The 24,216-nt window shown below is 40.2% G+C and overlaps 1 protein-coding gene across 1 annotated transcript; it reads right to left on the bottom strand.

The window, feature by feature from the left end:
• Nucleotides 1-1,168: 1,168 nt before the first annotated feature.
• LOC143529983 (uncharacterized) lies at nucleotides 1,169-6,089 on the bottom strand. The gene is made up of 2 exons (XM_077025642.1): nucleotides 5,757-6,089; nucleotides 1,169-1,784 (listed from the first exon to the last, which is right to left on the bottom strand). The coding sequence occupies exons 1-2, from the start codon at nucleotides 6,087-6,089 to the stop codon at nucleotides 1,311-1,313; spliced, it is 807 nt and encodes a 268-aa protein (XP_076881757.1). The 3' UTR covers nucleotides 1,169-1,310.
• Nucleotides 6,090-24,216: the final 18,127 nt, after the last annotated feature.

The following is a 24,216-nucleotide window of genomic DNA, read 5'->3' as shown; positions in this document are numbered from 1 at the left end:
CCAATACCGACTGAATTCGCATTTTGATACGCCGCCGCAACGTGTCGTCTTGTTTACCTAGTTACTTATTATCATGCACACAGATTTTGGTTAATGCTAGTAGATGCCGGAAACTGGATCGAGAGCGATAGATTGATGGCGAGAGATTCAGCGTTTGTGAAATAAGTTTGTTTGAAGCGTGGTAACGTGCTCCTTATATACCCCAGTTGTGTTTAAAACAACAGAGAACAAAGAGGTGCACGAATTTAATTATCCCTACATACTAATTAACAAGCTATTGCTACTACTAAGACGGTCGCAACTTAAAACTAGACTCTAACCAAAACCTCCGACCGCTTAGCCACCAAAAAAATTAGTCGCAAAAACTCCGACCCGCCTCGCCACCGGTTGCAAAAACTCCGACCGTTTAGTTACCATCTTAAGTGACTACACTTTTCGGTAGCAAATTTGTTAAATCGGTCGCTAAAATTGCTACCGTTTTTTCGGTAGCAAATTTTGGTGGCAATTGCTCAATTTTCTAGTAGTGGACTTATGTATTTATTTACGTTGTACGTTTCGTGTCGGTCTTACTCATAATCGATCATGTCGTGTTCGGCTTGTGTTTTGAGTCAACTCGTTTAATGTCCATTTGTGAACATGGGCGAATTTAGTGTTGAGTCAGCGAGAGCCTAGGCACCCACTCAAATCTCTAATTTATGTTATAAACTTCTAATATATTAAGCACAACGATCTATGTGTCACATCATTATTATTTTCAGTACCCAAAACCCAACTTTTTGAGCTCAACTTTCCAAACCTAAATTTTATTTTGTTTCGGAAAATAGCAATTAAGCTCAAATTGCTTAATTGTCTAATAGCATCATAACTTGAAAATTCTGAATATGCAAGTTATATGGGAGTGACCGATGAAAAGGTTTTCACATATGATCAAGTATATGTCGTTCAGATTTTTTTTTTTGTTTTTATTTTTTTTGTGATTTCGATTTTTTGTTTTATTTTGAAATATGAGATATGCTCATCAATTATTTAATTTTTTATTTTGATTTCTGTTGGTATTTACATGTTAGTATCGAAAGAAATGATGGTTACACAATGTGAAGGTACGTAAGGTACTAACTAAAAAACTAACATTCAAAACCAAACTTCAACAAATCATAAAACTAACACAACCAAACAGAGATAATCGATTTCATTCTACCCAAATTAAACTAATTTAACATCTATTACATTAAATATGTAATTCGCAAGATTTATTGAAACTTCTCCTTAAAACGCAACTTTATTCTCATATTAATCTCGTAATCATACATCTAAAAAACGTATGGAATAAAAGCCTTAACATTCTTAGGGAACTGGTCCCCGAACTTTGATACATACCATTTTCGGGTGGCATAACTCCTTCCCATCAAATAAAAAAACGTACCTGAAGTGAAAACAAATGCGTAAAGTGTTTGTGAAATGCATGACATTCCTACATACCCGAAAATCTCAAAAAGATAATGTGGACATATAACCAAATCAAATAACCCTCCTTGAGGGATTTTGTATTCTTTCTCCCCTTGTTTCCTAAGATTGGCAAGAATGCAATGGTGGTAAAAGTTACCAATCATGCCAATCAAGAACAGTCCAACTCCAACATATTTGAGATCTATTGAAGGATTGGGGAAATTGCGAGATAGATACTGAGCATAAATCGTTGTCGCAGTGGAGAAGGTGTAACTCAACATGATGGTTATTACAGATTCTAACCCCGTGGAGCCGCTATATTTGTGAAGATATAAAACCTGCATACAAAAGCAAAAGTGTTGGATATGATGCTTAGTCCAAATTCTGTTTAACCTTCTTGTTTAAGTGTGTTAATAAAAATCATTGGGCCATTCGGTTATCATTTTTGTTCTCGTTTCTTTCTTTTGATTTGTAATTAATAAGCGAATAATAATCCTAAACCAATTTTGGTTTTCGTTGTGATTGATTGTTTAGGATCATTGATTATTGATTGAATTTATCGGTATTATCGATTAATTTCAGCTTATTCGTTAACAATAAGCGTTCTAAACAATAGTGTAATCTATTCAAGATACTTCAACTACCTTTTAATTCGTTAAAATTTTACTTTTGTTTTATACCGTTTCCATGCTTAAAGCAATTATGTTACTTATGTATTTGACATGAAAATATATACTTTTGTTATATATGCCCACATATATGCATGATGGTAATTAAATAAGTTTTTATAGTTATTTCGTGATAAGAAAAGTTATTAAAAAGGTGAAACATTAAACATAAATAAATTAAAATAATAATTTCAATAAATACAAAATATAATTATTCTACTTTGTATGGCTAAAGCACATGTTAAAGTAACAAGTCAATCCAAGGCCACGATTGTTGGGGTAATACTTTACTTTTTATATCTTTATATGAATTTATCGGTATATCAATTAATTTCCGTTTATTCGTTAACAATAAATGTTCTAAAGCAATAGTATAAACTAGTCAAGATACATCACCTAGGCCAGTAAACGAACCGAACGTTCGGTGAATTATTCGTAAATCATTCGACGGAAAGTTCGTTTATGTTCGTTTATTTAATAAACGAACGAACATGAACAAAAAATTTGTGTTCGTTTAATTAAACGAACGAACATGAGCACATGTTCCGTTCGTTCGTTTATATTCATAAACGTTCGTTTATGTCTGTTTATTTATGTTCGTCTATGTATTAATAGAAAATAATTAAATATTCTCTGTATATGTCATCTGCTTAAACGTTTTACATTTGTTAATTTGTGTTTATTTAAGTGTTTTCATTTAAGTTCGTTTAAATTTGTGTTCATTTACATTTGTTCATGTCTGTTTGTTTATCTTTGTTCAGTTATGTTCGTTTAGATTTTAAACAAACGAACACAAATGTCCATTTTTAAATAAGCGAACATGAACATAAATATTTGTTTGATTAAGTGTTTATGTTCTTTTAAAGTTAAATGAACGAACACAGGCATGCCCTTGTTCGTGCTCATTCGATTTGTATATAGGCTTTCATTATTCACATTGATGAATACATTGGTCTCAATCTTTAGGCTCTGTCGATTTTTTTTTGTTTTTTTGTGTTCGTGAAGACGTGAACCATTCGTGAACACAGTAATTTCCTTAATGAACGAACATGAACATAAAATCTCGTTCGGTAAGTGTTTGTGAACCGTTCGTGACCACACTATTTTCTTAGCGAACGAACATGAACAATGCCTTGTTCGTGTTCGTTCGGTTCGTTTGCAACCCTAACTTCAACTATCTTTTGACACGTTAAATAATTTACTTTTGTTTTATACCGTTTCCATGCTTAAACTAATTACATATTTGACATAAAAAAATATGTGTGATATATATTTTTGTTATATATGTCCATATATGATGGTAATTAAATAAGTTTTTATAGTTATTTCATCATAAGAAAAGTTATTAAAAAGATAAAACATTAAACGTAAGAAAATTAAAATAATAATTTCAATAAAATACAATGTATAATTACTCTACTATATATGGCTAAAACAGGTGTTAAAGTGACAGGTCAATCCAACGTCACCGCTGTTGGGTTAATACTTTACGTTTTATATATGTATATGAATTTCTTGGTATATCGATTAGTTTCTGCTTATTCATTAACAATAGGTGTTCTAAAGCAATAGTGTAATCTATTCAAGATATTTTAAGTATCTTTTAACATGTTAAATTATTACTTTTGTTTTATATCGTTTCTATGCTTAAACTAATCATGTACTTGACATAAAAAAATATGTGTAATATATATTTTTGTTATATATGTCCATATATGATGGCAATTAAATAAGTTTTTTATGGTTATTTCGTGATAAGAAAGTTATTAAAAAAGGTAAACATTAAACGTAAAGAAATTAAAATAATAATTTCAATAAAATATAAAATATCATTATTCTCCTATATATGGCTAAAACACGTGTTATAGTAACCGGTTAATCCAACGCCACAGATGTTGGGGTAAAACTTTACGTTTTATATCTGTATTTTTTTTTAGTACCACAATCAGTTTTCATTCTCATTAAAATCGAAACGATTACAATAAAGTTCTCATTCTCATTTATCTGTATATAAATTTAATCGGTATATCGATTAATTTCCGCTTAGTCGTTAACAATAAGTGTTCTAAAGCAATAGTGCAATCTATTCAAGATATTTCAACTATCTTTTAACACGTTAAATAATTTACTTTTATTTTATAACGTTTTCATGCTTAAACTAATTACGTATTTGACATAAAAATATATGTGTAATATATATTTTTGCTATATATGTCCGTATATGATGGTTAATTAAATAAGTTCTTATAGTTGTTTCCTTATAAAAAAAAGTTATTAAAAAAAGGTAAAACATTAAACGTAAAGAAATTAAAATAATAATTTCAATAAAATACAAAGGGGAATGTGAATACGGTGCTGTTAGCTGTATAAACTTGCACGCCAAACCTATCAAAACTACGTAGTTTTGATATAATATTTTCTAATTTAACCAAGATCTCATATAATAAGGCAAGATTTTGTTAATTTGTTACCTGCCAAAAAAAAAACCCACATCCCTGTATCCTTCTTTGTCCCTGCTGTATCCTTCTTTATGTAATCCACTTTTCTTGATGTGGTATCGTCTTTTATGCTTATTTCATCCAAAGTACAATTGTAATTCATCATTTACACGAATTGTATACACAGACTAGCAAAGACCCAAAAGCCTTTCCCAAATTTGATAGCTTTTAAAATAATTGTGAAAATCATTCGAATGGATTGTGCACAGACTAACAAACAAATTTTTTTTTTCTGAATTTGATATCTAATAAGAGCACCAACGCATCAAAACAAATCCATTTGAACCACCGTTTGAAGCTTCTATTGATGGCTACAAATTCAATATTTTTTAAGTTCGTCTTTGATTAAACCAGTCACTAGTTCATCTTTGAATCTTTATTTCACACAACTTTTGTTTTTATTTAACCTTTTTTCTTATTTAGCCCTAATATTATGCAAGTGACTGTCGGAATTAGGATGAAAGATGACTCAAGCATGTCCAAATACTCCTGTTCCCAAATAGATGTAACTTAACTAAATGGATTTCGGAAAATTATGGTCAAAACTACGTAGTTTTGATGGGTTTGGCGTGTAGGCTTAGACGACTGATAGCACCGTATTCACTTTCTCCAAATACAAAATATAATAATTCTATTATATATGGCTAAAAAACACGCATTAAAGTAACCAGTCAATCCAAAACCACAGTTGTTGGGGTAATACTTTACGTTTTATATATGTACATATGATTTTGATTATATATTTAAGGTAGTTAGAAAGCATATAAAAGCAAGCTTCAAATAATTGATAAAAGCATAACTTTTATCTCAACAAAAGCCAGCAGGGACGCCGCCCTTGGACCCAGCAGGGATTTCGTTCCTAGCATCATATAGACTAAAACAAGCATGCACCCTGAACTACTTGTCTTGTTTAACGTATATTTTAATTACATTGGTCGGCAAGTCAATCCAGTTGAACTAAAATATATAAACAAAATATTTATGAAAAATAGATAAAAAAATGAAAAAAAAAAAAAGGAAAAGTAAAGCTTCATTTTGTAAAAGAAAATACAAGTATTAGATTATTAAAAGATTATTAACATGCATTTTTCAATAAAATTGTAAAGTGTTTTAACAGTTTGATGGTATGTTAGAAAAATTGTACCTCAAGTACCCGTTTGAAGAAGTGAACGGTGAGAGCTAAAGCAAGCAACACAAACCTAAGATCTTGGTCGGGGAAGACAAGGAACGAAAACAAGCCTACAAGAAACGCCGGTGTGTAGAACAGAAGCATCCCAGTTCTACTCGACAACTTGGTCTCGTTCTCTTTCTTTGCACCACCTTGGTTGGTGAATTTTGAGTACTGCATATGTTTGCCTTTGAATTCATTGTACCCAACATTTGTGAGTGTTAAGACAGCTATAACGGACATAGTTGCCACAAACAATGATGGTGGTGGTGGGAACAAGAAGTTTAGCAAAATAGAAGGCATCACCATTTTGATTCAATACTTTTTTTGATTGTTTCTGTGTGTGTGTGTGTTTTTTCTATAAATCCTGTGATCAAATGGACTAAGACATTTGCATTGGGTGGTACAAGTTGACTCATTGGCCACATCCAACCAACAAGTGGTTGTCAGGTTGTGGAGCCTCACCACTCACCGGGACGTAAAAAACTCAAAAAAAAAAAAAAAAAAAAAAAACCTTCTAGTAAGTTAAAAAAACAATTTTAGTACCGTTATAAAGCTAGTATATATATATTTATATATTGCACAATTTCTCCGAGCTAGATCAGACCGATTAGTCAAACCACTTAACTAGATTATATTTCAAATTTCTTTTTTTTAATCTTTAAATATCTAAATTACTAATTTATTTACTATTTCACATTAACTGTTTTATTTATTTAAAACTTCATATGTCGTCCAAGTCACAAATGTTGGAATAAAATGTTTAACATTATTATTAAATATAAAATTATTATATATTAATATTAAACAACCATCATATCTCACGGTTGTTAACAAAAGAAAAAAACAGTTTTTTCTTTTTCAAATTAACGCTAATTAGATTAACCATCATTCCCAACACTCTAATTAATACGTTCATTAAATATTTATCATTGATTTCTTACTGAGTACACAAGAATACTTTAATTCATCTCTATGATAACTTTGGAGAGCGATTGGCAACATCTATTTATACACCGGTAGTACTCAAATCGCTTTTAAGACAGCGTAATTACACACGACACAGATTCAATTTTATTATTGCCTTCGTTTATTCCGTTGTTTGGCAGATTTCTCCAACAACAAACTCAAAGTTAAAAATGTAATATGAGTTTTGAAAGTCTCACTCTCAAGTAACTTGTCCAAATTAACTATCAAACTTTTTTTTAACCTTTTTGCATATAAATTATATACTAATTATACACGCAAAAATAAAAAAATAAAAAATGTGTAATTAAATACATGTAACCACGATTGCCAAAATTGTGTGATCGACAAAAGTGAATGTAGGTCCCGAAACCGGATCCTACAACGAACGACTTTGTTCTTGATAAGTGTTCGAGACGGGTGCGGTAAATCAAACGACCAAACATAATATAAAGATAATATACAGTATATGAACGATCTCGTTATCGGTTAAAAGATTTATAATAAACAAACGAACCGACCCCACCCAAGGTGAGCTCCCCTTGGGTGGGTGATTTCACCTTACAAAATACACACATAAACTAACAATAAAGTCCCTATTTATAGCTAACAAAAAAACATTCTAGAAGCTTTCCCGTTGAAGTTAAACGCATGTCGAAGCTCTCGTCTCGGATCCGTATTTCTTGCCCACTTTAATTATTAACTTGACCGTAAATATATAACGGGGTTCGTACTTTGATATCGCAAGTCACATTTTTGGCCTTACAGTTACATACGTAATCATCGGACCCACATTTTTTGCAAATTTTTTTTTCTATTTTCGTAAACTTTCTCTTTTTTTTTTTAATTTTCGTGTCTATAAGTGGCATATGACACATGGTGGCGGTAAGAGGAGGAGGAGGAGAAGAACAATGGTTTGCGGTTCTCGAAACTCATTCTAGTTCTCAAAGTATGTACCCTTCAATGTTTCGTGTTACACACGCGCGCACACTTGAGGGGTGCACATGTGATACAAGGAAAAAAAACACACCAACACAGAGACATTGATGAAGTATCAATATATATTTAAAAGTTCAAAAACTAAATATGACATCATATATATATAAGAAAGTATCATATATCTTTCATTCTTATCATTTATGCCATTGTTTGCAAGATTTATGCAAAAACTCCTTCAAATTAAAATTACAAATGGTGACTCCTTATTGGAAATACAGATGACCAGTAGTTGAGACCAAAAGATACATAAATCCTATACTAGTTGTTTTCAATGTAGCCATTAGCAAATTTGAAGAGGTATGTACCCGCCTCAACATCGAGCGGGGCGGGTCAACCCACAAGATATGTACAAGACATTAGAAATCAAAGATATTATCAAGGCACAAAGCCAAAACTTATGCGCACAGCGCATATCGCATATGCTCAAGCATCACATGCTTGCACATATCACATATGCTCAAGCATCACATATGCTCACGCATCACATATGCTCATGCATCACATATGCTCGCGCGTATCACATGCTCACGCATCATATATGCTTATGCATATCACATCGTGCGTGGCGCATCCGCGCGCGGCGCATATCACATACTCGCGCATCATACATGCCCACCCATATCACAGTTGCGCATGGCGCAGCTGCGCGTGGGGCATCCGCGCGTGACGTGTATTACATGCTTGTGCGTATCACATCTGGACCTCGCGCATCCTCAGGATGGGCGCATATCACACATGCACATAATCAACCTCGTCCTTATCCAAATCAGGATTAGGGCAACCTTGATTGTGCACGTCAGACAACCTTCCAGAAGGCATCTTTTTAAGGAATAAGGATATGCTGATGTTGACAGCTGCTAAATGAAAGGTGGACAGCTCAGCATGACTCATGGGTTACCACGTGATTATAACCAATGAAAAAGCACCAGGTGTCTCCAAGGACACGTGGCGCAAATCGATTGGAGGAGGCCAACAAAACCCTAATTTGGTCCCAGCTCAATCAGTGGAAACCCTAGCACTATAAATACAGCATCAACTCCACAAGGAAAGATATACAAAAACACAGTCACACAATCATACAGAGTAACATACAGTATTCTGCTATTAAGCAATACTCTCCAGATTCCCTTACTCTCACATTATTATCTTCTCCTACATATACTTATTCTCACGCCGGAGGGTTACCCCAAAGAGGACCCCTCTGTCCCTTTCTGAGGGGTAAGTTAACGGCGTTGTTCATTTTGTAGGTGGAAGAACACAGATCCAGAAGAACCATCGGTGAAATAGTACAATCAAAACCCGAGGAAAGTAGATCTGCCACCAGTGAGTAGATCCACGTTTCTTCATTGGCGCCATCCACTGTTACAAACGGCAATCAGATCTCATCAGATCTACATAAAAAAAATCAATCACCATGGTTTCTGGCGTTCGTAACGCTGATCAAGCTCTGGAGGATATTGAACGTGAGGGTGTCAATGAGGGACAGCAGTTTCTGAGGGTGCCGCGTGATTCTACGCGCACCACCAGTAACCGTCCCTTCATCACAACCCCTCACGGCCAGACTGAAACTCCTCCAGACGATCTCACGTTACAAAATCTTACCGGCGCGAAACTGAAAGGACCAATGGGTCCAGAAGAAGAAACAAATGATCCGAATGAATGGCTCATAAACGAGCAGCGGCGTCAAATGGAAAAGTACAATGAAATGGTCAAACAGAAAAAGCTAGCCGACCAAACACAAAGGCAAGCGTTTGATAAGCAGACTACAAAAAGGCCGCGCGCGCCGGAAGACGGACATTCTGTTCACACTGCACACACTGAGTTCAGTGATGAAGAAGTGCATAGCATGAGGAAGACGCGAGATACTCATGCAGGAGGCTCGCAACTCCGCGCGCCTGTGAACATGGCGCCTGGAGCCAGAGCAGATCTGGATCTGCACATGCCGTACAGCCCGCCAGTGAGGGGGCAAGTGGACGTAACCACGCCGTACAGGCCGGCCATCTTAGTGAAGCACTCAAAATTTACTGAGCGCATCGCTAAGGCCCCCATCCAGCACAAGACCAAGATGCCAAGTGGTCTGGGCAAATATGATGGTACAACAGATCCAGATGACTTTTTGCAAGGTTTCTATAACACGGGAAACCTAGAGAGCTGGACGATGCCAACATGGTGTCACATGTTTGCCCGCTGCCTTACGGGCGCGGCGCGTGTCTGGTTCGAGAGCTTGCCGACTGGGCAAATTGATGGGTTCGAGGAACTATTGGAAAAGTTCCAAGCCCACTTCGTACAGCAGCGCAGACACACGCGCGATCCTGATGACATCATGCACTGCGTGCGCAGGAATGATGAAACGATTGAGGACTACATCACTCGTTTCAATCAGGAGTCTCTGGCAATCGGGGGTATAACTGAGCAACTCCTGCGCGTGGCTTTTATACAAGGCGCGCGCAGTGATCAACTCCGCCGAGCTCTCGTAAGCAGAGATGGTATGCCCACCACTTGGGCAAAACTAATGGAAGCATCGCGAGTCTTCGCGAGAAATGAAAAACAGATTGCCCAAGATAGGGCAAGAGAAAGAGCGCATCAGGCTGAATCACCGCGCAGCAAAGAGAAAAGGGCCAAACAGAACTCTGTATGGTCCAGGTTGCAACCAACAAGTTTTTCTTCCGCAGAAAAGCAAACGCAACCAAGCTCACCCCAGCCCCAAAAAGATGTTCGTAATCGCGGGGAGGGTGACAAGAGGGAGGGCGGCAGAGATCCTAGCAGACCTCTGCCAAGAATATGGACTCCCCTCACTAAAACACCTTCACAGGTGTTAAGTACTGAGAATGTCCAATTCAAGCCCCCCAAGCAACTACACTACAAGGGACCGCAAAACAGTGGCAAATATTGTGAATTTCACAGGTCCCCGGGCCACAACACCGACGCATGCCATCATTTAAAGGATGCGATCGAGAAGGATGTAAAATCAGGCAGGCTGGCTCACTTGGTGAAAAACCCAAGAATAGAAGATGAGCAACCGGAAGGAGCCTCTGCCAGCAAGAAATACAAAAGAATCTGTGTGGCTGAGGGGGGACGACAAGGGCAGACGTCAAAAAAGAGAAGCGCGCAAATCCACGGAGATTGGCGCGAGCAGCAAGTTATCTTCCCAAGAATCAGGGGAGGCCCTTCAATCAGCAGCCCTCTCGTCATCACCACACACATTGCTCATTACGAAGTGTCAAAGGTCCTGGTGGACACTGGAAGCGAATCTGACATTATGTATGAGCAATGTTTCAGAAAGTTAGACCCGGTAGACCAAGCGCGGCTCGGATGGTGAACGCACCAATCTGTGGTGTTTCAAATGAAATCATCCATCCCCTAGGTCAAATTCAGTTTGAACTAACTATGGGGGATGATGAGCACAAGCGAGCCGAAGTTGTCAACTTCTTGGTCTTGCCCACCACGTCATGCCACAATATGATCCTGGGTAGGGGAACGATTGCCCAATTTAATGCTATACCGTCGCCAGCGCACGGCGCATTGGGGTTCCCTACACCAACAGGCGTAACATTTGTTTACCGCGATCATTTGTGCGCAGTGACAAGTACGCCGCGGGAAGGGAGAATGAAACTTCCAATGGCGGACAATGCGCCAGAGAAGTGGATTTTAAACCCAAAATTCCCAGAGCAAACGGTCACAATTGGCGCTACCATTTCAGACGAAACGAGATTGAGAATGAAAAGGTTACTCACAAAATACACGTCGGTCTTCGCGTGGCAACACTCCGATATGACTGGGGTCCCGCGAGACTTGGCGCAACATTCTCTTAACACGTTCAAGTCGGTGGAGCCAATTGCTCAGAAAAAGAGAATCATGGGGGATGAAAAGGCGAAGGCAATGAATGACCAAGTTGAGGACCTGTTGCGCGCAAACATCATCCGCCCGATACGATACCAGACATGGGTAGCCAATCCTGTGATGGTAAAGAAAAGCAACGGGTCATGGAGGATGTGTATTGACTTCAAGGACCTCAACAAAGCATGTCCGAAAGACTGTTACCCCCTCCCAAACATCGACGCAAAGGTGGACTCCGTGGCGCCATTCAAGCTCAAATGTTTCCTGGATGCCTACAAAGGCTATCACCAGATTCAAATGGCACCACAAGACGAAGACAAGACTGCCTTCAGAACCGACAAGGGTGTTTTTTGTTACACAAAAATGCCCTTTGGTTTAAAGAATGCGGGCGCCACTTATCAGAGACTTATGGATTCGGTTTTCAGTGAACAAATCGGAAGAAATCTAGAAGTCTACGTTGATGATTTGGTGATCAAGAGCAGGGAGGAGAGACAAATGCTCAAAGACATCGAGGAAACTCTTCAGCGCTTAACGGAAGTCAACATGAAGCTCAACCCGAGCAAATGTACTTTCGGCGCGGAAGAGGGGAAATTTCTTGGTGTAATGGTCACTAAGGATGGTTTCAAGGTGAACCCTGAAAAGGTGGAAGCCATCCTTGACATGCCTTCACCATCCACCATGAAAGAGGTTCAGAAGCTGAATGGTAGATTGGTGTCAATCAATAGGTTCCTAGCGAACCACGCCAGCAAATCTACTCCATTCGTTAACACTTTGAGGAACTGCTTGAAGAAGAGCCAATTCAAGTGGACGCCTGAGGCTGAGCAAGCTTTCAGTGAGATAAAAGAATGTCTCATAAAGCTGCCCGCGCTCACAGCTCCACTTCCTGGCGAAACCCTTACATTGTACTTGTCAGCTGGAGACCGCGCCATCGGCGCAGTATTATTGGTGGATCGCAAGGGGATCCAAACGCCAATATACTATGTGAGTCGGGTGCTGACAGACCCTGAGACGCGCTATTCCATCATGGAAAAGTTAGTTTTGTCACTAACACACGCGTCGCGCAAGCTTCATAGATACTTCAATGGTCATCCTATTGAAGTTCTGACAGGTTACAACATCCAGCAAGTCTTGCGACGCCCCGCGCTCTCCGGAAGGCTGACAAAGTGGGCGCTGGAATTAGGTGAACACACGATCACCTATAAGCCCCGTCCAGCAATAAAGGGTCAAGTTTTAGCGGATTTCATCACGGAAATCCCAGAGGGAAAGATTGAAGAAGCTCAGCGCGAGGTAGACCCTCCGCGAGCAAATGATGAAGAAGATGTTTGGAGGCTATTCACTGATGGAGCCTCCAACAGCGAAGGGTCCGGCGCAGGCCTCAAACTGGTGGACCCTGATAATCATGAATATACTTATGCTATTAGGTTGGACTTCAAGAGTACCAACAATGAGGCTGAGTATGAAGCCCTGCTGGCTGGTCTGCGCATTGCGCGCAAGTTTGGAGTTAAAAGGCTAGAGGCACATGTTGATTCTTACTTGGTAGCTGCACAGGTCAATGGCCTTTATGATGCCAAGGAGAACACCATGCCTCTATATCTAGAGCAGGCAAAAAAGCTCGTTGAGCAGTTTGACTTCTTCAAAATCATACACATCTCGCGCAGCGAAAACAAGTCCGCTGACGCGTTGAGTAAGATGGCATCAACTAATTTTGATCACTTTGGCAAAGATGTCAGGGTGGAAGTGATGAGCAACCCGTCAGTGCAAACGCAATCTGTCCTTGTAATTCATACAACCCCTTCATCCTGGATAACTCCAATAATGGAATTCCTGAAGGAGGGGAAGTTACCGGACGATCGCGCACAGGCAAGAAAGATAAGACACAAGGCGCAGAACTATGAACTACTTAATGGTACATTATATCGACGCTCTTATCTTGGACCGCTCATGAAATGCCTGGATGCTGAAGAAGCAAGCTATGTGATTAGGGAGATTCACGAAGGAATATGCGGAATACACGCTGGCCCGCGCATGGTGGTTGCCAAGGCAATGAGCTCAGGCTACTATGGCCAGGCATGTACTTGGATGCGCTAAAAGAAATCCAAAAATGCAAGGCATGTCAGAGCTACGCGCCAAACACCATGCGGCCAAAGAACAACTTGATTCCAGTGACATCCGCATGGCCTTTCCACAAATGGGCCATTGATATTGTGGGGCCCCTGCCGCAAGCGCAAGGGCGAGTGAAATTTTTGGTAGTGGCGGTAGACTATTTCACAAAATGGGTTGAGGCTTAGCCACTCGCAAAAATCACAGCTGAGGCGATGAAGCAATTTATCTGGAGCCACATCATTTGCCGTTTTGGCCTTCCAATGGAAATTGTAAGCGACAATGGCAAACAATTCACTGACATGAAGATATCCAGCTGGCTCAAAGAATTGCACATCAACCAAATCTTCACTTCGGTCTACCACCCTCAGGGGAATGGCCAAGTGGAGCGCGCGAATCAAAGTTTGTTAAATGGGTTGAAGAAAAGGTTGGAGGGAGAATCCCATTCTTGGGTCGAAGAGTTACCTAATGTCCTGTGGGCGCACAGGACATTAAGCAAAACTAGCAATGGCGAATCCCCGTTCAGCCTAACCTATGGGACAGAGGCTATGATCCCAGCAGAAATTGGATGCCCATCCCATAGGGTACTCATGATGAGCAAGACTGATAACGAGCGCGAAAGAAGATTGGACCTCAACTTGCTTGAAGGGCGCAGAGAAGCGGCTATCATCAATGAAGCCAAATACAAGAAAAAGCTGGAAAAATATTATAATCAGCGCGTTAAAGAATGCCACTTCAAGAAAAATGATTTTGTCCTTCGAAACAATGAAGCTAGCCGCGCAATACCCCCAGGAAAAATGTCCCCCAATTGGGAAGGACCTTATCAAATCTCAGAAGAATTGGGGAAAGGCGCGTACACTTTAAAAGATTTGAATGGAAAAAAGATACCGCGCGCGTGGAACGCAGCACAGCTTAGAAAATGCTTCATGTAAAAATTCAAATATGTAATCAAGGCTTTTAAGCCATCATGAATGATGATTCGCGCTATCTTTCAATATTTATTCTATTACCTTTGCATACATGTTTCACACTTCCTTTATTAATTTGGAGCAATATGACAACACTATATTGACTTCAAAACAAAATAAAACGAAGTAAAACATACATGCGCGAGCCTTAGCTCAAACGCGTTAACGAGTCTTAACTCTAAAACGTCAGGGCCTTAGCCCAAACCTACGAGCCTTAGCTCAAACACGTTAACAAGTCTTAACTCTAAAAACGTCAGGGCCTTAGCCCAAAACAAAGAGCCTTAGCTCAAAACACTCACAAACATCCATCTTACATCCCGCGCAGCCTGATCATAAAAATCCCTAAACACAACTAAGGCAAAGTACATGCCAAATCATAGTTGTTAAGGTCTCAGGTCGAGGTCGCGCGCGGAATCATAGTGGATATCTGAGTAACACATGCTGACATGTAATGGCTAAAACTCATAATTCCATATAAAAAAAGCGCAACAACGATGCGCAAAAAAGGAATAGTGAAAAGTCATCGCGCGTGTCAGCATAAACAAGATACTGCGAAACCACTTACAAAATAGGACTATGGTTAAGTAAATAATTTCCTTACAAACTTGTTCTTATTTTAACGTGCAAGCATATCTTATATCTATACAAGCAAACATGAAGAGATGAATGGAAATGCGCAAGATGTGAAAAAGGGAAAACAAATTTCATTCCATAGCATTGAAATTTACAAGTGTGATGAGTTACAAATTACAAGTATAACAAAAAACAAAAAAAAAAATTAGAAAGATGAAGGGCTTCTCAAGTCTCCACGTCGACGTCAGCCACTTCATCACCCTCATCATCTCCCGCAGCATCTGGCGCGGCCCGCTCCTCATCTCCAAACTGACCATAGTCAAGTTCTTCCTCCTCAATGGAGTCTTCTATCACGACGGTGTCAGGAGCAGATTCTTTCGCCGCGCCAGAGCCGCTGGCAGGGGCAACATCCCCCGCGCCACCATCATCGCCACCAGCCCTCTCGCATTCATCGAGTAACTTCTTTAGCGCGCCGAGGTCGGGCTGGTCAGCAAGCGCTGCTATCTGCAAATCATTAGAAAAGTATTGAGTACAAAACACTTGGAAAATTAATCAAGAAAAACTCATTAAGGTCAAGGTACCTGCACAAGGATGGGGATGGGAGTATTCATATACTTCTCCCCCACCGCGGCCATGTCCGCGCAGGCCGCGTCGCTCTTGTAAGGGTACTCGGATGGGTTCTTCTTCAACATGCCATATTCATAGCCATCCGTAAACCCTTCAGCTCGACCCACCAAGCGCGCGGCAGCATTGCAGTCCATCACAAGGGCCTGAAACTCGGCAGAATATTTCATCGCCAAAGCGCAACGAGTCATGCCCTGTGACACCAGCCATTGGCGATCCTGCGCGAGGCCAGCAACAGACGTCTCGAGGGCAGGAACCTGGGAGTTTAATAACTCAACAGTTTCCTTGGTCTTTTTTAGCTCCTCTTTATCAGACGCTGCTGCCGCCAAAATTTTTTCTTTCTCCGCCTGCGCAGCATCAAGTGCTTCCTGGCTATACGCTGCCGTCGCCAAGGCCTCATCTCTATCGGCCTGCGCGGCCGCCAACTCCTTCTTCAGGCGCGCAACCTCATTCTCCAGTGATGATTTCTCAGTGATACTCTGGACGATAGCTTGGTCACGCGCCTCCGCCTGCAGTTCCAAGACACGCACTCTCCGCGCGTACTTGGCAACTTCGGCCTCCGCCACCTGCTGCTTCTCCCGCGCAGCTTGGAGCTCATGCCCGCGCTTAATAAAGGCGGTGTTGGCACTTGCTCGGTTTTCGCTGAGCTCCGCCTGGAGTTTCTCAGCTCGTGCGCGAGCATCAGAAAGGTTCCAGGCAGCCACCTTAGCCTCTTGCTGGGCTTCCACAAGAGCATCGCGTACTTTAATATAATCATGATGAAGCTCTTGGGAGGCAGCAAAGAAAGCCGACCCAGCGAAAATGTGATCGTTGAGCAAGTCAGCGCGGGTGCGCCCCTCCTGATACCTCCTTTCAGTAGGAGGCACGGCATGAGCCCAGAAGTCCTCGCATACACCCATGGATTGGAAGGAACTGTCTTCGTTAATATTCCATCTCGGGCGGTAAACGTGGTCACCTTCCTGCAAAACACAAGAAATGTTAAAAGTCATAAAAACATACTTATATGGAAGTACGCGCAGCGGAGCAACAAATTAAAACATACCTGCGGGGATGAAGCAGAAAAGTCAGCGCAAGCCTCACCAGAAGTCTGCGCTGCGAAGCCTTGTGGCATCGCAGGGCTGGCACGGACTCCGAAGGAGTCTTCAGCTTGAGCTCCCTCATCCTCCTCATCTTCTTCAATCGGCCTCTTCTCCTGCGACCTGGAGGGCTCCAAACCAGTCTCGCGGAGAGGGCTGCGCGTAGGAGGAGGCGAGGGAGGTCTCGACGCCGCCAGTTCGGCGCGCAATACGGCTTCCTGCTCCTTTGTAATCCCAATAAGGGGAGACTCAGCACTAGCAGGAGCAGGAGCAGAACCAGCGGCGCCGGCAACGGCGCCAGGAGTGTCACCAGCAGCTTGTACGCCAGCTACAACTCCTATGAACAAATCAACAACAAAAAAGGGTTTATGATTTGATCAAAACAAAAAATTCAGAAGACAATGGCGCAAAACATACCTTGGCGCAATTCTGTTCGCGCGGCGAACATCGCCATAAAGTTCATTCTACCCTTTTCTGAGGGTAGAACAGGGGACTTCGAAGCAGCCCCCGGCGCAGCCTCAGCACCTTGTTGCGCCTGCGGCTGATCGGCTACCGTCGCCGGTCCTGCAAACATTCAAATGCGAAAAGATTTAATAATAATTCAATCAGAATCGCCCCCATTGAACCATTATGGGTAAGCAAAGTATACCTTTCGCAGGCGCGGCACTGCTTCTCTCTTCAGCCGCGTGAAGGGAGGAGGTCACGCCACCATACCTCAAGTGGACAGGAGGTCTGCCCACTTTCACAGGCAGGGAAGCTAAAGAAACCTTGGTGGTAAACACCTGGGTTTCCTCAGGTCCCTTCGTTTGAGCATGGGGATGAGCGACAGGGGTGTCATCTTTCTTCTGTTTCTTACTGCCCCCTGCGCCAGATTTCCCCTTAGCTTTGCGCTTTAGTAGGGGCGCCTCCTCTTCCTCCTCCTCCTCTTCCGCGAGCTCCAGCTCGTAGTTTTCGAGCGCATCTGCAAATACAAGCAACAGAACTGTTAATAAACTTTGGTATTCTAAAGGAATAAGCATAAGTGCGAAGGCTTACCAGGCGCGTCGCTATCAAAGTCAAATTCCAGATCCACAGGGATGAACATGTCATCGAAGCAATCTGGGAAGCCCACCTCCCCAGCGCCCAGCGGGACGGAGCCACCCTCCACTTGATCGTCGTATGCGGCGTGGAAAAACTCCTTGTTACTGCGCAAAAACAAGACAAATAATATCAGCAAAGGCAAATTTTAATAGCGCGGAAATAAAGCAATGCGATAACTTACGCAAGCCGTCCACTTGGATGACAGGCTCCGCCGCGCTGTCGGCCCACAGCTTACTCATGCCGACCCCCACCAGCGCCTCCTCGCGAATTTTCTTGGCGGGGGATGGTTCGGCGGTCAGTTTCTTAACCCAGGCGCCGGTTGGGTTCTTAATAACATCCGCATCCGCGGGCGCGGAATCGATCGCGCGCATCGTCATGCGGATGGGGATTACACCAGCCCTGATGTAGAAGAACCTCTCAGACCAGTCATGAAGGCTCTTGAATGACACGGTGCTGCACTTAACCTTCTGACTGCGAGGAATAAAGGAGATCCAAGAATCTTGGATCTTGGGCTTGTAAAAAAATTGAAAGCGCCGAGGGGTGGGCTCCTCGCGCTGTGATTTGCACATGAACTCGAAATGAGTCATGCGCACAAGTCCAAACGGATGGACTTGGGATATATGAATCCCGAAAAACCGTAACACCGCGCCTACAAACCTTGTCATCGGAAGACGAAGGTTGCAGTGGGTGAAAAAATGGGTGTACAGTGAAATATAGCCGGGAGGCGGGTCCGCCGCCGTTTGCCCGGCCACAGGCAACATGCAGCCAAACACAGGGAGAAAACCCTGTGACGAGATGAGGCTGTCGAGATCGGCCTGCCTCAGTTTGCAGGGGATTTCATTCCACCTTTTCGTGGCCTTGGTCCTCCCTACTTCCTCCGATGTAGTCTCAACAACCCTCTTCCCCTTGCCCTTTTGCTTCAATGTCGACATCACCACAGATTTCACACGGCGTCTTCGGGAGGCAATAGAGGTGATGGAGGGGTTAGAGGAGTCTGAACTATCAGACATACAACTGCAGCAGCAGATAATCGAAGATTCGAAAACGATGAATACACTCAAATCAGAATATGAAAGGCAGAAATTCGAAAATTAGCAACAATGAAGATGAAGATAAAAAATTTCCTAAGGGCCTGCTTTTATAGGCCCAGGAGAGAGAAATTTGGCAACTGATCGGATTTCACGCGCCCCCACTCGCAGCTGTAAGCCAACGTGGCCGCGGCACGTGTCCTTGACACTGTTTGAGGGGACATGAAAACGTAACGGAACAGCCACGGAGCAGAGACGCGCCCCCACTCGCAGGTGCAAACCAAAGCGAGCGTGACACGTGTTCCAGACAGCTGTGCGAGGGGACATGAAAGGCAACTGTAGCACCTCGAGCACACGATACGTCTGACACGTTTCCGGCGCACGTCACCACCAACCAACCACGTGTTTGGACCCTTCGTTTCAACCAAATGGATAGAACTTCGCGCAACGATGGAAACAACCAAGAAAATGACAAAACACCATTAAAAGACCAAATCAGTAAGTCTAATATCTATCTTACCGCGCTCGCGCGAGATAAGACACACATTAGACTGGGGGGGCTTGAAGAGGTATGTACCCGCCTCAACATCGAGCGGGGCGGGTCAACCCACAAGATATATACAAGACATTAGAAATCAAAGATATTATCAAGGCACAAAGCCAAAACTTATGCGCACAGCGCATATCGCATATGCTCAAGCATCACATGCTTGCACATATCACATATGCTCAAGCATCACATATGCTCACGCATCACATATGCTCATGCATCACATATGCTCGCGCGTATCACATGCTCACGCATCATATATGCTTATGCATATCACATCGTGCGTGGCGTATCCGCGCGCGGCGCATATCACATACTCGCGCATCATACATGCCCACCCATATCACAGTTGCGCATGGCGCAGCTGCGCGTGGGGCATCCGCGCGTGACGTGTATTACATGCTTGTGCGTATCACATCTGGACCTCGCGCATCCTCAGGATGGGCGCATATCACACATGCACATAATCAACCTCGTCCTTATCCAAATCAGGATTAGGGCAACCTTGATTGTGCACGTCAGACAACCTTCCAGAAGGCATCTTTTTAAGGAATAAGGATATGCTGATGTTGACAGCTGCTAAATGAAAGGTGGACAGCTCAGCATGACTCATGGGTTACCACGTGATTATAACCAATGAAAAAGCACCAGGTGTCTCCAAGGACACGTGGCGCAAATCGATTGGAGGAGGCCAACAAAACCCTAATTTGGTCCCAGCTCAATCAGTGGAAACCCTAGCACTATAAATACAGCATCAACTCCACAAGGAAAGATATACAAAAACACAGTCACACCATCATACAGAGTAACATACAGTATTCAGCTATTAAGCAATACTCTCCAGATTCCCTTACTCTCACATTATTATCTTCTCCTACATATACTTATTCTCACGCCGGAGGGTTACCCCAAAGAGGACCCCTCTTTCCCTTTCTGAGGGGTAAGTTAACGGCGTTGTTCATTTTGTAGGTGGAAGAACACAGATCCAGAAGAACCATCGGTGAAATAGTACAATCAAAACCTGAGGAAAGTAGATCTGCCACCAGTGAGTAGATCCACGTTTCTTCAAAATTCAAACATGTTCATGATCGGCTTGATGGTATCAATACTTATGATGACTTCTTCATCTGCCTCAAACTCAAATGTAACTCTAAGGATGAATGAGTCATTTTTCTGATGTTCCAAAAACTCAGATCTAATACGAGAATAAGTAAATCCGAGTTCAAGATACCCTCCTTCTATTATCTCAACTTCTTTAACCCTCTTTTCATGATCAACCTTAGTAAATCTTTCCTTATATGCAGGTACCATCAACACATCTAACGTTTTCAAATAAAAAGAGGGAAAAAAAACATGTTATAAATATCTAGAGACACGCGGAAGTTATAAACAGAGAAGTGATTAATTACCAGAAAGAGGCGTAACTTGGATGACAGTGTCTACACCGCCGTCTCCTTCCAAGATGTCGATGCCAAAAAGATGACCAAGTTCTGATCGAATGATCATTGCGAGCTTTAATGTGCTATAAACGTCCCAAGCTTTACTTATCGTCGTCTTCACTTCCATTTCCTTTGACACCTTCGTGAACATTTTCATGTGAGATATAAACTTTGTGTTTTCTGACTTATTTGCTAGTGATATAACTTGAATGATGCATATATGCTTGAGTTGGTATGGATATATTTATACACCCATACACCCATCTTTTGAGTACTGTTGTTAATTAACTGATCTCTTGACGAAAACAGACTTAATAATGATGCTTAGCTGGCTATTTTGGAACAGCCATTTTTCTTCAGTCTTCACTATTATGACACGTGATTTTTGTGGGTACTAAATTTTATTTCTGTTTCTTTTGAAATTAAGTTTACTAGAGTATTCAACTAATTGGAAGAATACGTCTAAAGTAAGTAACTTATATATTTTATAAACATGCTTAAATATACTCAAGAATAATGTTAAAATGCAGAGGGTAACAACCATGAGAAGTGTGAGAAGCAATCTAGTTCATTGATCTTTGTGTTTTATGTATTTGACAATTTTTTGTTATTTTATCGTTATATTTATATATTAGGAGTACACAACGGTGTAATTAATTAGTATTAAAAAAATACACAATGATGAGTAAAAGACACAATGAAGAAAAAAATATACAATAACTAGCAGAAAGACATAATGACGGAATTTTCGTTTTAATTTTTATATAACAAAGTCACATTCATATTAAAGATAAAAAAAACAACTGTTATTACGGTGAAATTTGTTTTTAAAAAAATTATATGAAAATGTTACAGACGTTTTAAAATGATTAGGGAATTAACATGTGTCATGCATGTAAATATGTGTTATTTATTTTATGCCCTTCTTATACTTTGGTTTTCATTTGACGCGTGCCAATTAATTATGACTTCTTATATTTCTTATTTTTGTAAGCCTTTATAAAATAACTTTAACCCCATATACTATAGTGTTAGAAAGAAATACTGCTAGCATTTGTTAAGAGAAAGGTTTTCTTAATTTTGTCCTCGTGAAAAAAATCATTTAATTAAATATATGTTTAATTTTATCCGAGTTTTAATTATTATTATATTTTCTACGAATACTCGCGCACATGATTAATCGTTTTCTTAGTCGCATTTTGGCAGAATATTGAATCATGTGTATAATAATTGTTGGGTCTTGCATATTGGCATATTGCCCTGATATCCTTGAACATATGTTTCGAGTTTGGAAAATGTTTACCAACACAAAACTGATCCTAATGGCAGAGTGGATTGCGTTAATTTCATGCGGGTTTCAAGTGGTTGCATGAACACAAACCGTTTCATTGAAGAGTATAAAACGTTTCTCCGTAAGCTTTGGTTATAAATTTGATCAGATCATGCGAGACATTAAACGGGACATATTTTCTAGTATAATTAGTTTTTAAAGAAATGGATTTGGGAATGATTTATTGGTTCAAAACCCGATACAATAACCCGAGTAACAAAAGTTATATATGGAATGTATATAAAAGAATTGGATGTAACCATTGAATTAAATTGTTTTCCAAACATAATATGAGGGATAAAACCAAGTATTGAACAATCGGTTTTAAGAACAAGAAAGTTATATCCATCAATGAGATTTAATCGTTTAATATACAAGAAATGTTGTACTTTTGGTGAAATATAGAAAGATGGTGGAAGTACCATTTTGAAATCAATAAAAAAACTCAGAAGCCATCGGCATATAAGTTATATAGCCACCTTTTGTCTCGAACGTCTTTTGCATGACAAACTTGAACGTGGAAATACCCATTCCGAAGGGATAATTATTTTTTATTATATATATATATATATATATATATTATTTTTTATTATGTGGAAGTACCATTTTGAAATCAATAAAAAAACTCAGAAGCCATCGGCATATAAGTTATATAGCCACCTTTTGTCTCGAACGTCTTTTGCATGACAAACTTGAACGTGGAAACACCCATTCCGAAGGGATAATTATTTTTTATTATATATATATATATATATTATTTTTTATTATGTGGAAGTACCATTTTGAAATCAATAAAAAAACTCAGAAGCCATCGGCATATAAGTTATATAGCCACCTTTTGTCTCGAACGTCTTTTGCATGACAAACTTGAACGTGGAAACACCCATTCCGAAGGGATAATTATTTTTTATTATATATATATATATATATATATATTATTTTTTATTATGTGGAAGTACCATTTTGAAATCAATAAAAAAACTCAGAAGCCATCGGCATATAAGTTATATAGCCACCTTTTGTCTCGAACGTCTTTTGCATGACAAACTTGAACGTGGAAACACCCATTCCGAAGGGATAATTATTTTTTATTATATATATATATATTATTTTTTATTATGTGGAAGTACCATTTTGAAATCAATAAAAAAACTCAGAAGCCATCGGCATATAAGTTATATAGCCACCTTTTGTCTCGAACGTCTTTTGCATGACAAACTTGAACGTGGAAACACCCATTCCGAAGGGATAATTATTTTTTATTATATATATATATATATTATTTTTTATTATGTGGAAGTACCATTTTGAAATCAAGAAAAAAACTCAGAAGCCATCGGCATATAAGTTATATAGCCACCTTTTGTCTCGAACGTCTTTTGCATGACAAACTTGAACGTGGAAACACCCATTCCGAAGGGATAATTATTTTTTATTATATATATATATATATATTATTTTTTATTATGTGGAAGTACCATTTTGAAATCAATAAAAAAACTCAGAAGCCATCGGCATATAAGTTATATAGCCACCTTTTGTCTCGAACGTCTTTTGCATGACAAACTTGAGCGTGGAAACACCCATTCCGAAGGGATAATTATTTTTTACTATATATATATATATATATATATATATTATTATTTTTTATTATGTGGAAGTACCATTTTGAAATCAATAAAAAAACTCAGAAGCCATCGGCATATAAGTTATATAGCCACCTTTTGTCTCGAACGTCTTTTGCATGACAAACTTGAACGTGGAAACACCCATTCCGAAGGGATAATTATTTTTTATTATATATATATATATATATATATTATTTTTTATTATGTGGAAGTACCATTTTGAAATCAATAAAAAAAC

The sequence above is a fragment of the Bidens hawaiensis genome, unplaced genomic scaffold (genome assembly GCF_021521415.1).
Source record: "Bidens hawaiensis isolate Kalapana, Puna unplaced genomic scaffold, B.hawaiensis_p1.1 tig00008796_1, whole genome shotgun sequence".
Lineage (NCBI taxonomy): Eukaryota > Viridiplantae > Streptophyta > Magnoliopsida > Asterales > Asteraceae > Bidens > Bidens hawaiensis.
Note: the sequence above shows the minus strand (reverse complement) of the source record. Positions and strands in the feature narration are given on the sequence as shown.

What these genes read in the sequence shown, in the direction of transcription:
- LOC143529983 (XM_077025642.1), bottom strand. Translation starts at nt 6,089, where the DNA reads ATGGTGATGCCTTCTATTTTGCTAAACTTCTTGTTCCCACCACCACCA. An exon ending in TCTTCAAACGGGTACTTGAG is followed by an intron (nt 1,785 to 5,756) that starts GTACAATTTTTC and finishes TTTTGTATGCAG; the next exon opens with GTTTTATATCTTCACAAATA.